Source organism: Trichogramma pretiosum, unplaced genomic scaffold (assembly GCF_000599845.2).
Source record: "Trichogramma pretiosum strain Unisexual culture from Peru unplaced genomic scaffold, Tpre_2.0 scaffold8, whole genome shotgun sequence".
In the NCBI taxonomy this organism is placed as follows: domain Eukaryota; kingdom Metazoa; phylum Arthropoda; class Insecta; order Hymenoptera; family Trichogrammatidae; genus Trichogramma; species Trichogramma pretiosum.
Genome location: NW_019641699.1, coordinates 401,262 through 414,444, shown reverse-complemented (window position 1 = coordinate 414,444; position 13,183 = coordinate 401,262). Strand labels below are relative to the sequence as shown.

Below are 13,183 nucleotides of genomic sequence, written 5' to 3'. Positions count from 1 at the left end.
ATTCCTTAATGTCTTCAAAAACGTCTTCAGAATTTTGCATTGATTTTTGTAAAGCTCTAGATTGAGCTAGGAGGCTTCAATCGAAAACTTGAAACGGTCAAAATTTATTAAAATTTGACAAGGAATTCAAAAAAAAATATTTTTAAATTTTTTACCGGAACCATCGGGTTCTAGAAACCTTTTTTTTGTTTAAAAAAGCATTTTTTGGCTCCAGAAGCTAAAAAAAATTTAGGGTTATGTATTTTGATGAAAAAAACAAGAAAAAATTTTTTACAGATTTTTCGAGGCTCCGTATCGTCCTACAAAAATTATTTTCGTTAGAAAAAGCGGTTTTTGCTTCAAAAGGTGTGTAAGGTAATCTGAATAAATTTGGGAAAAATTCAAGGTTGTTTGGATTTTCAAAAAATATTTTTATGAATTTTTTCAGATTTCTTAATTACTTCGGGGCTGCAGAAAAAATATAAATTAAAAATAGAATATATACGGGGAGTTGGGGATAGGAGGGGGGAGGGGGTCTAAAATGTTGTTTCTGAGACTTTTTTACCAGGTACTGTAATATACCAAAAGTGCGTCAAAATCGGTGACATACGTGCGCACGGTTTTGTAAAAAAGTATTATTTTGACCCTATATCCCTTACGAAAAAGTCACGAAATTCCTAAGGGATTATATCTTCGTAGTAATGAACCTCTTCAATACCAAAAACCCTAATTTTGACTTATTTTTTCACGCGTTATTTTTTTGTGAAACAATTTTCTAAATAATGTAAAAACATCATATATTATAGACTTTTTATCGCTCTTTTCAAACGTGACGCCAGATTTGAAGAGAGCGATAAAAATCATATTACATATGGTATTTTTAGGGGAGACCAGGGCATGCATGACAATAAATTTCATCAACTTGAAAAACTGCCTCGTTAATGTTTTTCAGGAACGACCAAAAAATATCGATAAGTAAAGCAGCTAAACTTTCAAAATCCGGCTTAAAAATTGTATTCTGTCAATCCAAAAATTGTTTATTGACGCTTAAAATCAGTTCCAACAGCAATAAATACTGGCAACTATAATGGCAGTATTTATTGCAATGGCTATAAACGTGAACGAGATACAATAATAGCGCGGACTGTCGCGAGCTGCTAATGCTAGTTGTGCGTCCAGTGCTGCGGAGAAAACTAGAGTGACGAGCGAGTCGTGCTGCTGCCGGCTCGCTGCTTGGCTGACACCAGCAGCAACACGCAGCGCCGTGAACGATAGGTAGTGGGAGGGGGTAAGCAAGTGGGGCGATGGGCATGTATGGAATACAGATGGGACATGCGTGATCATGGCAATTACTAGTCATTTAAAAGGTTAAGGAGGCTGTAGCGATGCAAGGTGGTTCTTTATTAAAACTCTAAGCGCAAGGCTATATGCGTTACGCAGTGCACAGCGTCGGCATGGCAGAACATAAGGTAAACCACCCAATACTGGGACACTTATCCGGACAAACTTTTATTTTACTAATTTATCGTTCAAAAAAACGGCCATAGTGCAAACTAAATTGATTCTCGCGATGGCGTAGGATTTCCAGAATGTAATATATTAGTTAAAAAAATTCTAGATTGTAAAATTATTAAAAAAATAAGACATTTTCTTGAGTAGTAAAAATCACCTATAGTAGGACACTTCGAACAGCGCCACTGTATAGTGGGACAGGCGTCAGACCAAAAGTGGGACATAATAATATGGATAGGTATACGATCTCAAGCAATGAATATTAATTTGATTTAAATGATAGGTAATATACAATAAAAAGTCAATAGATTTATAATTTAAAGAATAAATATGTTTTTTATTGTTATTAATGTGATTCCGAAATTTCAACAAAAATTATGTTAATAAATACAAACTGATAATAAATCATTTTAAATAACATTAAATCCTTTCTTTTTTTATTTTTATTTTACTCTGTACTGCTTTCAATTTTTCTTAATAAATTGAAAACAGAATGTAAACATACCTTCAGTGGCTGGTACTTTTCAAGGTTAGGATACTCGATCACCAAAGACGTACAAGTCTGCGCAAAATTGGCTCATATTTACCCTGCTTTTAATTGAATAATATAATAAGTATAATTGTCTAAAAAGACACACTTTTTTATAATAGTTACGAATATACACTTACTTCTAATGGATGCAGATATTATATGCTACCCTAAGCGACAAAGCGAACTGCACCGCGGGGCGTATAGCAAATATATGACTTAATGTGTCCTACTATAGGACGTATTGCGAAATAATTGCACGTAAATCAGGACATGTTGTTATAAAAAAAATATACTATTATTTGTAAAAATAACAGTACAGTCGTGTTCCGAGAAGTCAAAATATTGAATATAAAACTTAACATTACCTACTTTATATTTGACTTTTATCTTTAATTTACAAAAATTGAGTGGGTACTTTTCCACTCAGAACTAAGATTTCGCACCGAAATTTCTCCCCATCAACTTCGTCGTTACTCATTGAATTTTCGTATTTTTTGAGTAAGTGCAGATAAAAATAGCGTTTGAGATATGCATTATAGGATTCAAATGAATGATAATTCATATGATTTATCGTTGTTTTTATAAATTTTCATTGAAGAAATTACTTAAAATCGCAGGTGTCCCACTTTACGACGGATTTTCGCATTGTCCCAGTATTGGGTGGTTTACCTTAGGGGAAATGTGTTGGACTCATGATATCTTTTTTATTTGCCGGGAACACCCACTTAGATTTATATCATTTGAAAGCTAATGAAAGTTCCTATAACATAAAATAATTTCATTTCAATGGTAAATGGCCAAAACTTTTAATTTCATTATTTCCCAAGTTTGCATGGAAACCTAAATTTTTTTTGTACCAAAAATTTTGTAATTTCATAAACTATCATTGGTTAAAATTTCATTCCGATCTAAAGTTTTTTTTATTTTCGCTACAGCCTCCTTAAGTGCGCAGTCGCTCTGCTCCGCTGTTTCCCGCAGCGTATGTTTCATGCGTCACACATGCCCCATTTGGATTTTTTTTTATATTTTTAATAACTTTTAACAAGTTTAATATTGAATGGTTTGCAAGGTCGGAAATATAAGTTGAAAAGTTACACTTTAATTTAGTACTATTCAGATTTGCTTCAATTATATTTATGATATTCAAGAATCGATGCGAAAAATCAAGACGGTGGCGTATAATCGTGTGAAATTTTAGACTAATATTTTTCTTCATAAATTATCAAATTGAATAAAATTCATGCGTGGGGAATTTTCATTGGTTGATGTTGAACATTTTTGTCAACTTGGATGTTACAGAATTGATCTGTATATTGGGAAATTTCTCCACATACCCGGGTGTCACGGCATGCTCCGGTCTCCCTTACATCAATTTGACAATAGCTTCATAAAAAAACAACGCGTGTAAAAATAAGTCAAAATTAAGGTCTCTTGGTATTGGAGAGGTTAATGCTATATGACCTTATAACATTTTGAGAATGGTTGAATTTTGGACTAAAAAAATTTTACACCAACTAAGATTACCTCATACTTATTATAGCCTTTCAATGTATACTTGAGGGCTCAAAGGGGGCTTAAAATCGAAAAAAATTTCATTTTATTTTCGAGTAGGATTTTTCGTTCCCTTTCCATTGCATTTTTCGAAACTTCAAAATTTTGATCATTCACTAAGATACACCTCTTCCGTGAGCCATTTTCGTATACTTTGCGTGTTAAATTTTTTCTTCTTTCGCGTTTACTGGCGTTTTACGTTTCTACAAAGTGCTCCTCAGTTGTCGTAACATTCAGAGCGTACCGATTGAGTTACAGCCCCGGGGTCGCGTACACTTCTTCAGAAAATTTTTTTCATTTTACGTTTTTTTTTGTGACCTCCATCATGAATCTACTGATTGAAAGTGACCTATGAGTTCGATCACCTCGCCCGAGGTTGTGACCGTTATCATTGATTTTCTGAAGAAGTGTACGCGACCCTGGTGCTGTAACTCAATCGGTACGCTCTGAATGTTACGACAACTGAGGTGCACTCTGTAAAAATGTAAAACGCAGGAAAGCGCGAAAGAAGAAAAAAATTTAACACGCAAAGTATACGAAAATGGCTCACGGAAGAGGTGTATCTCAGTGAATGATTAAAATTTTGAAGTTTTGAAAAATGCAATGGAAAGGGAACAAAAAATTCTACTCGAAAATAAAATAAAATTTGTTTCGATTTTAAGCCCCCTTTAAGCCCTTAATAAATAATAAAAAAACAATTTTTATCTTTTTCACTCTAACCCAAAATACGCAACTTCACCGCTAATTCTAAACTTTCCTGAGAAAAAAAGTATCATCAACTGGTGCAGATATCGCTTTTTAACAATTAAATATACTGCTTTGTTAACTCTAATTGAATGGAAAATATTAGCCAAGACTTCATAAAAATATTTGAACTTGAAAAAAAATGTTAAAATTTTTTTACATCTGAATAAATACATTTTTTATAAAAGTATATAAAAGCATTTCAAAGTAATAAAACGTCAATAGCGATTTATTAGTGATCGTAACTTATTTGAATTGTTGAGTTTCACAATGTGAACAAAATATTTTTATATGTTTTGCTCAAAGTAATGGTATGGTTAAAGTAATTGAAAGAAGTTTTATATTAGTAACACAAAATCGCAAGGCAACTTTACGGATCTGTAAGTCTCTGATGAGTGAGAGGAGCAGCTTGAAACGCGGACATCCGTGAAGCGCGAGGCTACTCTCACCCACATACATGCGACGCCTGAGGGGGAGTCAGAGATATTGTGAACCTTAACCCGACTACGCTGTTGTAGTAATGTCTTCTAAATGAAAATTGTTCAAAGCTTTTTTCGATTCTCCCAGAAAACCTAAATTACTAAGGGACCCCAACTTTTTTGACTTTTATGAATGTTCCAAAAAAATTAATCAGGTTGATGGACTAATTCTGGGCTTGATTATTTATTGTCTATTATAATAATCGTATAAAAATTAATAAAAACAAAAGAAATCAGTAACGATCCTTTTTATGCATGTAATACTCTTTGAGTTTAACATTTACACCAAAATGCATTGACCATAAAAACTTATTTACTTAACAAATATTATTATTATTACAACAGTGAGGCGTTTCCGAAATTACCCAAAAATGTGCACCTATAGTGTACAATTGTGTACATTACATTGTGACAATTGTACACCTCTAATACCGATTAAAACCTTCCTCCTCGCCTGCTCTTGTTCTTTCCGCGTGGAACTACTATTACACTGAGAAAATGTATAAATTTTGATCGACCGAGCATTAAAAATGTAAATTTAAATAACTTTTTTACTAGACCGATTTTCGAAAAAAAAGGTCTGTAGAGCCATCCGTATTGTTGCTGTAAAGAACTGCACCAAATTTCAGCCTATTTCATCGGGTAGTTGTTCCGGAAAACAGGATCGGAATTTTTGACTACAGTTAGCAGGATAGTAGTTAGAGTAAAGTAGTTTTTACTATACATTATGTCTAAACTTCCTATACATTTTTCTCAGTGTAAGTATTACTTTTTGGGAAGAGGCTATCGCTACGTACGGTCTCTTCCTGGCGTGGTGTCTCTCACACACTGCGCAGCGCTAAATAGCAAGCATGATCCCAACTTCAGGACAGAGTTGTAAAATAATGAATTAAAAGACACTACGAATCATAAATACAATTGATTTATGAATTTAAACTATTTTAAATCACGAATCAATTTTGATTTTTGACTTAAATGATTTTAAATCACGAGTCAATTTTGATTTTTGACTTAAATGATTTTAAATCACAAATCAATTTTGATTTTTGATTTAAATGATTTTAAATCACGAATCAATTTTGATTCGTGAATTAAACTTGATTTAAATTATTCATGACTTAAATAAAATTTCAGGTCTCCAGTTTCTATGAGTTGTTCATACTCCAGGTATAAAAAATAGCCAAGAGTGAACTTCTCGTGTACATTATAGCTCTTTTATTTATAGGAAATATAGTTATTTTCATTTTAAAGGTTTCGTAATAAACATTTAAATTATTCTTGACCTCTCCGAAATCATTGTAGTGAAATTCCCGAAAACTTATAAAATAATACTTACAGAGGGGTTTTTGGGGTCGCTGATTACGAATTCGTTGTCGGCGATTATCTCCGAAGTACCCGGAGCTCAGGGTGGCCGTCATGAACGACCTCTCCGAGATCGTTAGATTAAAAGTCACGAAAAGTCACAAAATAATACCGACGGGGGGGAGGGGGGCCAAAACAATCCAAAAAAATTAAAACTATCTGAAGGAGTCTATTCTGTACTTCTTTTACCTACCTGAGGCTCGGTAACCCCAAAGAAATAACTATTGTTAAATCATCTTATTTGTGGCTTTTTATCCACCTGGGACTCGAGAATTCCATAGACATGAAACTTCTATGTCGCTTTTATGCATCAGGGGCCCGAGTAACCCAAAAGAACAGTAACATCTCGGAGAAGTCTGCTCCGATTAGTTACCAGGAAACCGCAAAAAAAATTTGGGAAAGATCTGTAATCCGAGGTTGGAAAGGTCTCCTTGTTAAAGTAAAAATATAGTCCTATTGACAAATGAAGAATCAATAAGTTTAACGTTATTTTTTCTTGTATAACAAAATTATAAAGGATCAATGAGATAAAAAAAATTTAATATTTGCCAAGAATAATTTAAATGTTGATTACGAAACCTTTAATATGAAAATAACTAAATTTTCTCAGTGCGTGAAAAACTCTTACATAAACAGGAAAATATAAATATACTTTGAGAATTCGAAACTTGGAGAAGCTGAAAAGGATTCAAACTCCCTAGAGAAAACCATTACATACCTCAATAACTCATCTGAGGGCCAAGAAACCCAACAGAACCATAACATCCTGGAGAAGTCCGCTCTGATTTATTTTAATATCCTGGAGCCTAAAAAGCTTAAAAGAGCTATAATGTACACGAGAAGTTCACTCTTGGCTATTTTTAATACCTGGAGCATGAACAATTCATAGAAATTGGAGACCTGAAATTTTATTTAAATCATAAATGATTTTAATCAAGTTGAATTCACGAATCAAAATTTATTCGTGATTTAGAATGATTTTAAATCAAAAATCAAAATTGATTCGTGATTTAAAATCATTTAAATCAAAAATCTAAATTGATTCGTGATTTAAAATCATTTTAATTCAAAATCAAATTGATTCGTGAGTTAAACTGGATTTAAAATAAAAATTGATTCAAACTTTTACAACCCTGCTTCAGGAGCCATCTTTCGAGTGTTGTTCATGATTCTGTGGCTTACTTGCGAGCCGCCTGATTTTCGCTTTAGACTCTATCTTGTGAGCTTGGTTCACGCTTCCGGCTTCATTTTGTATGTGTGATACTCGTAACCTATCACCGTATTGTGAGAGTATTCAATAAACTCAATCCATAAAAAAATTTTTTCTGAAGAATTTGATCCGTACCAGAGGTAAAACTCACTGAGAAATTTAGCGCAGACTGTACCAAAATGTCAAAAATTAAACTTTTCAGAAGAGACTAATAAAGAATTATTGTTTCGAACATTATAAACAATTAATTCACATCATCTCTTACCCTCACATGATCTAAGTTTAATTTTAATTTTTTACTTTCTCATGTTAGTATGGGCCTAAACTAGTTTATGAATGAGTTTTTAACAATCTGGTGACTAGATATTTTTATTTGCTGTTCCCGTAAAATCATCGATTATTCTGCTGCGTACAAGATTTGTATGATTTTCTTTTTATTTAAAACGTAAACATCTTGGGTCGTTCTCAGGGCTGGATTAGGTAAATATGAGGCCCGGGGCTATTCTATAAAGAGACCCCCACATGATATTGTAAAAAAGTAACGCTAACATGCTACTAAGAAGTTGAGGCCCGGGGCTTAAGGCCCCCTACATCCAGGCCTAGTCGTTCTTAACTTTTTTCACGGCATTTGTCAATTAACGTTTCTTTAACGTAAATTGGTTTTAATCGACGAATAATAGTACTTTACGATACTAGTGGCATAAGTAACGGCGTAGTTTAAGGCCCGAGCGTAGCGAGGGTCCTAATAGCTGGGCCGAAAAGTGTCCTCTATGTCACGAGTATCGTACAACATTTTATAGCACTGTGCCAAGTTCACATTTATGCCCCCTTTTCCGATGCCACCGAAAAGCGTGCCATAAATGTGAACTTATGCCACGCAGTGCTATAAAAGTCTTTGTTGAAATACTCAAATAGTTATCTGGACCCTTCGTTGCACTTGAAATTTATTAAATTTCAAAAAATTTCAAAAAATTTCAACTGTCCCAATTGGCAAGACTGATCAATCAATAAAACGACGAAACTGATTCAAACATCTTAACCCATTAACGACAAAAAGGCTCGATTTTTTTGTAGACTTTTGAAGCGATTTGTTCCGTAGTTTTAGGCCTCAAAAACATTTCGTTTGCACCTATTTCATTGTAAAATTTAATTCCCTTTCAGAAAATAAACTCAAAATGTTGACTTTTTCCATAATAAATAAGTTAAAGCTATTTAAACAAAAAAAAAAAAAAANAAATAAGTTAAAGCTATTTAAAAAAAAAAAAAAAAAAAAAAACCGTCAAATTTTTTCAAAAAAATCAAGTTTTTGATTTGTTTTAGTCATGTTACCTTGAAATCACGATATAAACATGATCAGGAGTGATCACGACTATCAAAGTATCTACGGGAATTTTTATGGAATTTTTGAACCACTTTTCAAACTTCTGGTTTTGCACTTTTTCTCGTAACTCAATCATTTTCGAGGGAAAAATGACTTATGTTTTTATGAATATGAGTCTCGTTTAGTTTGAAGGAGTGGTTCAATCACCTATCTATTAGATCGATTTTTGAAAAAACGGCTTTGTGGAGCCCTCCGTATTGAGCTGTGAACAATTGTACCAAATTTCATTCCATATCATTTAACAGTTTTTGCGGAAAATGGGATCGAAATTTTTAAGCCTGAAAACCTAAATGAAAAATTTCGATCTCGTTTTCCGGTAAAACTGTTGAATAAAATACACATCATTGATACGGAGGGCTCCACACAGCCGTTTTTGGAAAATCGGTCTAGTTCGACCCCATAGATCAATGTAAATAGAGTATTCACGTCCAAATCGCGTGGCTAGTTAACGGCGTATAGGCACCTTTAAATCGAAAAATGTTTTATTCAATTATTGGAAAGAATTTTCCTTCTTTCCATTGCCATTTTGAAAACTCTAAAAAGTTAATTTTTCACTCATTTTCATATATTTTGCGTGTTAAATGTTTTCTTCTTTTGCGTTTTCTGGTAAGTAGTGTTTTTAGTCATCTGTCGTAACTTTCAGAGGGTACCGATTGAGCTTCAGCGCCAGCGTGGCGTACACTTTTTCCGAACATCGATGGTCACAATACAAACACAATCTCGTGCGAGATAATCCGACCCATAGGTCACCCTACTCAAACACTTAGGCATAATTTATTTTTCATTTTACGTTATTTTTATAAATGTCCATAATAGAAGTACTCATCGACAGCGACGTATTAGTCAGATCGTCTCGCCTAAGGTTGTGTTTTGTGACTATCAATGTTCTGAAGAAGTGTATGCCACCCTGGCGCTGAAGCTAAATCGGTACTCTCTGGAAGTAACGACAGATGACCAAAAACACTACTTACCAGAAAACGCAAAAGAAGAAAAAATTTAACACGCAAAGTATACGAAAACGCTTAGGGAAACTGCTGTATCTCAATGAAAAATTAACTTTTTAGAGTTTTCAAAATTGCAATGGAAAGAAGAAAAATTATTTCCAACAATTGAATTAAATTTTTTTGATTTTGAACCCCTTGTTAGCTCTTGCTCCAATCACAACATGAGGTGTAATTGATAAGAAAGATAAGTGGGGTTTTTGAGCATGAAAAAAAAATATTCGGTCTATCAATTGTAGTACGAACTTATTGCAATTTTTAAAACTACTTTTAAATTTCATCCCATAAAGTAATATTTATGGCACTAGCATTATAAGGTACTTCTATAGCACTGTGTAGCACAAGTTCACATTTATGGCACCCTTTTCCGAGCCATAAGTCGCACGTTCTGGCACCGCTGCGTTCGCATCACACTCGCTAACGCTCGTGCGCTAACCTCACTTCGTGCTACCAGAAATGCGACTCATGGCTCGGAAAAGGGGTCATAAATTTGAACTTAGCACAGTACTATAAAATGTTATTCGATACTCGGGCCATAGGGGACACTTTTCGGCCCACCTATTAGGCTGCGCCGTGCAAAAAGTGTTACTTATGGCACTTGTATCGTAATAGTAGTTTTCGATACAAGGGCCATAAGTAACACTTTTTGGCACGGCGTAGTTTCGGGCCCGAGCGCAGCGAGGGTCCTAATAGCTGGTTACTGGGCCGAAAAGTGTCCCCTATGGCTCGAGTATCGAATAACATTTTATAGTACTGTGCTAAGTTCACATTTATGCCCCCTTTTCCGAGCCATGAGTCGCACTTTCTGGTAGCGCGAAGTAAGGTTAGCGCACAAGCGTAAGCGAGTGTGATGCGAACGCAGCGGTGCCAGAATGTGCGACTTATGCCACCGAAAAGCGTGCCATAAATATGAACTTATGCCATACAGTGCTATAAAATACTATATTATAACTTCTCATGAAACTTTTTAATGTTTGACTTGGACAACTCACTGAGTCCAGATCAAAATGTATTATAATAATTTTACCATATTGATAAGTTCAGCATTTGAATGATGAAATGTTGAATCTTGTGTAAATAACAATGACTGAATAAATAACAAGAAAAATTTTGAGTAAGTTACATATATTTCATTCGCTTTGGCATAAACGGGAATATAATATCTATAATATTGAACACTTCATATTGTGATTTAGCTTCATGAAAATGTTTTTATCTTCAACTAAATATATTCAAATTAAAGTTGATTAATATTTTAGATTCGAATGAAAACTTTTCGAGCGTATCATCAGAATTCAAAAGTTTTCACTTTCTTTCGTTTATCATTTTCCAAATATGGTTCACTTTGACTCTTCGTACTATATATCGGATTGAATTATTATTGAAGTAATGTAAATTATATCTTTTATTTGTCTCCCATTATACTTTACAGGCTCTTCAAATTAACATTTATTTTTATTTTTGTCTGCCTTGTGTTCTATTAAATTTCAGCAGTATATTACATGAATGGTTATTATGAATCTATATTTCTTCCATTTTTTCTTTAAACAATAGAAGTAGATCAGTTTCCATTGTAATTCAAGTGTAGTAAAATAATTTTATTAAGTTATATCCGGTCAGTTTGATACTTGTTTTTCTAGTAAATTGAAAGTTCTAATAGATTATCAATACCTGCATCGTCGATTCACTATGCTATGTATATTTTTTTCACTTTCGATTCAAAAAATCATCATGTATTTTTTCAGTGTCGTTATGCCAATGATTGATGAAAGAGAGAGAAGCAGAGATCGAGATAGAACTCGAAGATCTGAACGTTCCAGCCGTGTGAATTCTAATAGTAGAGATCGAAGTAGAGACCGAATCGATAGAGGTAGAAAAATTGCTGAAAGAAGAATTTACGTCTCGAACATTCCTTACGATTTTCGTTGGCAAGATTTGAAAGATCTTTTCAGAACAGAAGTTGGAAAAGTTGCTCATGTCGAACTTTTTGCAGATGAAAATGACAAACCGAGAGGTTGTGGTATAGTTGAATTTGAAGATTCTGAATCAGTCAAAGTAGCTGTGGATAAAATGCATAGATTTGATATCAAGGGTCGCAAACTGGTTGTGAAAGAGGTTGTTCCTTTTTTTTAATACATTAAAATTCTTCTTATACAAAGAAAATTAAATAGTAAAGAAAAATATATTGGAAATGAAAATTTTCACTCTTACTTTACGACTTCAAATTATTATTTTGTTGTCCATGAATTTGAACGACCCTAATAATTATATCTAAATTAAAATATTTCTTTTTTATGATTTTCATAAAGCTTTTAGATTTTTTATACACTCATTTTCTTTTCTCAGACTATTAGCTTGCTTTATTTGTAGGTTTTTTTATCTACATAATTTAATTTACAGGACTTTATCATCTTTTAAATTAATATAATTGACAGAATTTGGAGGGAAGGGGGGGCAAGTTGCCCTCTTTAGTCATTCATTATCAATGTTTTTTTCAGGTGTAATTTAATGTTAATCATACTCAAATGAAGTCTAATATCATCGAAGCTAGAAAAACGGTTTGAAGTCAAAAGTTCACTTTCTTTCCATTTAGTCGTTTACGTGAATAGATTTTCATTTTAAAAATCTCAGGTGCTTTTTTTCACGAAGAAGGAAATTCATTTACGGAATCAAGATGCGATTGCTTTTTCGCATAGACGGACTCAAGTAGTGTACTGGTGTTTATTGAGTAAGCTTGTGTGTGCCTCTACGAATACCGACTAAAACAGATCGTCTTTTCTCCTACCTCTGTTCTTTTCCCGCGAGACGATCACTAGGCATTACTTCGCGCAGAGAGGCCATCGCTCTGTACGAGCACATCCAGATTTTAATTCTTCATGTTTCTTATTTTTTCGTACTGCATCGTCCGGTTCTATTCTTCTGTCCCTCTCTCTATTTCTTAGTTTTGTCATGACTGTTCTGGTGAAGGAGGTGACGGCTTCCCAGTTGTGCTCAGTGGCAAGCATGAATCCAACTATCGTCTCGGGCTCTAAGTGCCTATTAGTGAGGTGGCAGAGTTGCTCTCTTTGCACCGTGAATCGAGGGTAGTGGAAGAAGACGTACTCCACATCCTCCACTGCAGAAAGGCAGACCAGGCACGAGTTACCCGTTTTGTTTTTGGTACACCACAAATATGACCTAAAGCAACCGTGGCCGGACAAAAGTTAGATTAAGTGGTTGTTCGCTTCTTCATGTCTCCTTTCGATTCTCGAGGCGAAATTTAATATGAGCCGATGAGTCTACAGACCCTTCGTTAAGCGCGCCCATTACGCCTGTCATTTCTCTAGACTCTAGAAAAATTAATTTTTTGATTAACTAAAATTACCGTAAATTACAAAAAGAGACTTTCATCTTTAAGTCATACATACCAAAATTTTTTGGGTTTTTTTCTAA

The 13,183-nt window shown here is 34.0% G+C and overlaps 1 protein-coding gene across 1 annotated transcript in view; it reads left to right on the top strand.

The window, feature by feature from the left end:
* The window catches only part of LOC106651191 (myelin expression factor 2), a 62,171-nt gene that overhangs the window by 2,411 nt on the left and 46,577 nt on the right, over nt 1-13,183 (top strand). The window contains exon 2 of the mRNA XM_014369601.2: nt 11,497-11,866. Coding sequence (XP_014225087.1) covers nt 11,497-11,866 — 370 coding nt within the window. The remainder of the gene's footprint in view (nt 1-11,496; nt 11,867-13,183) is intronic.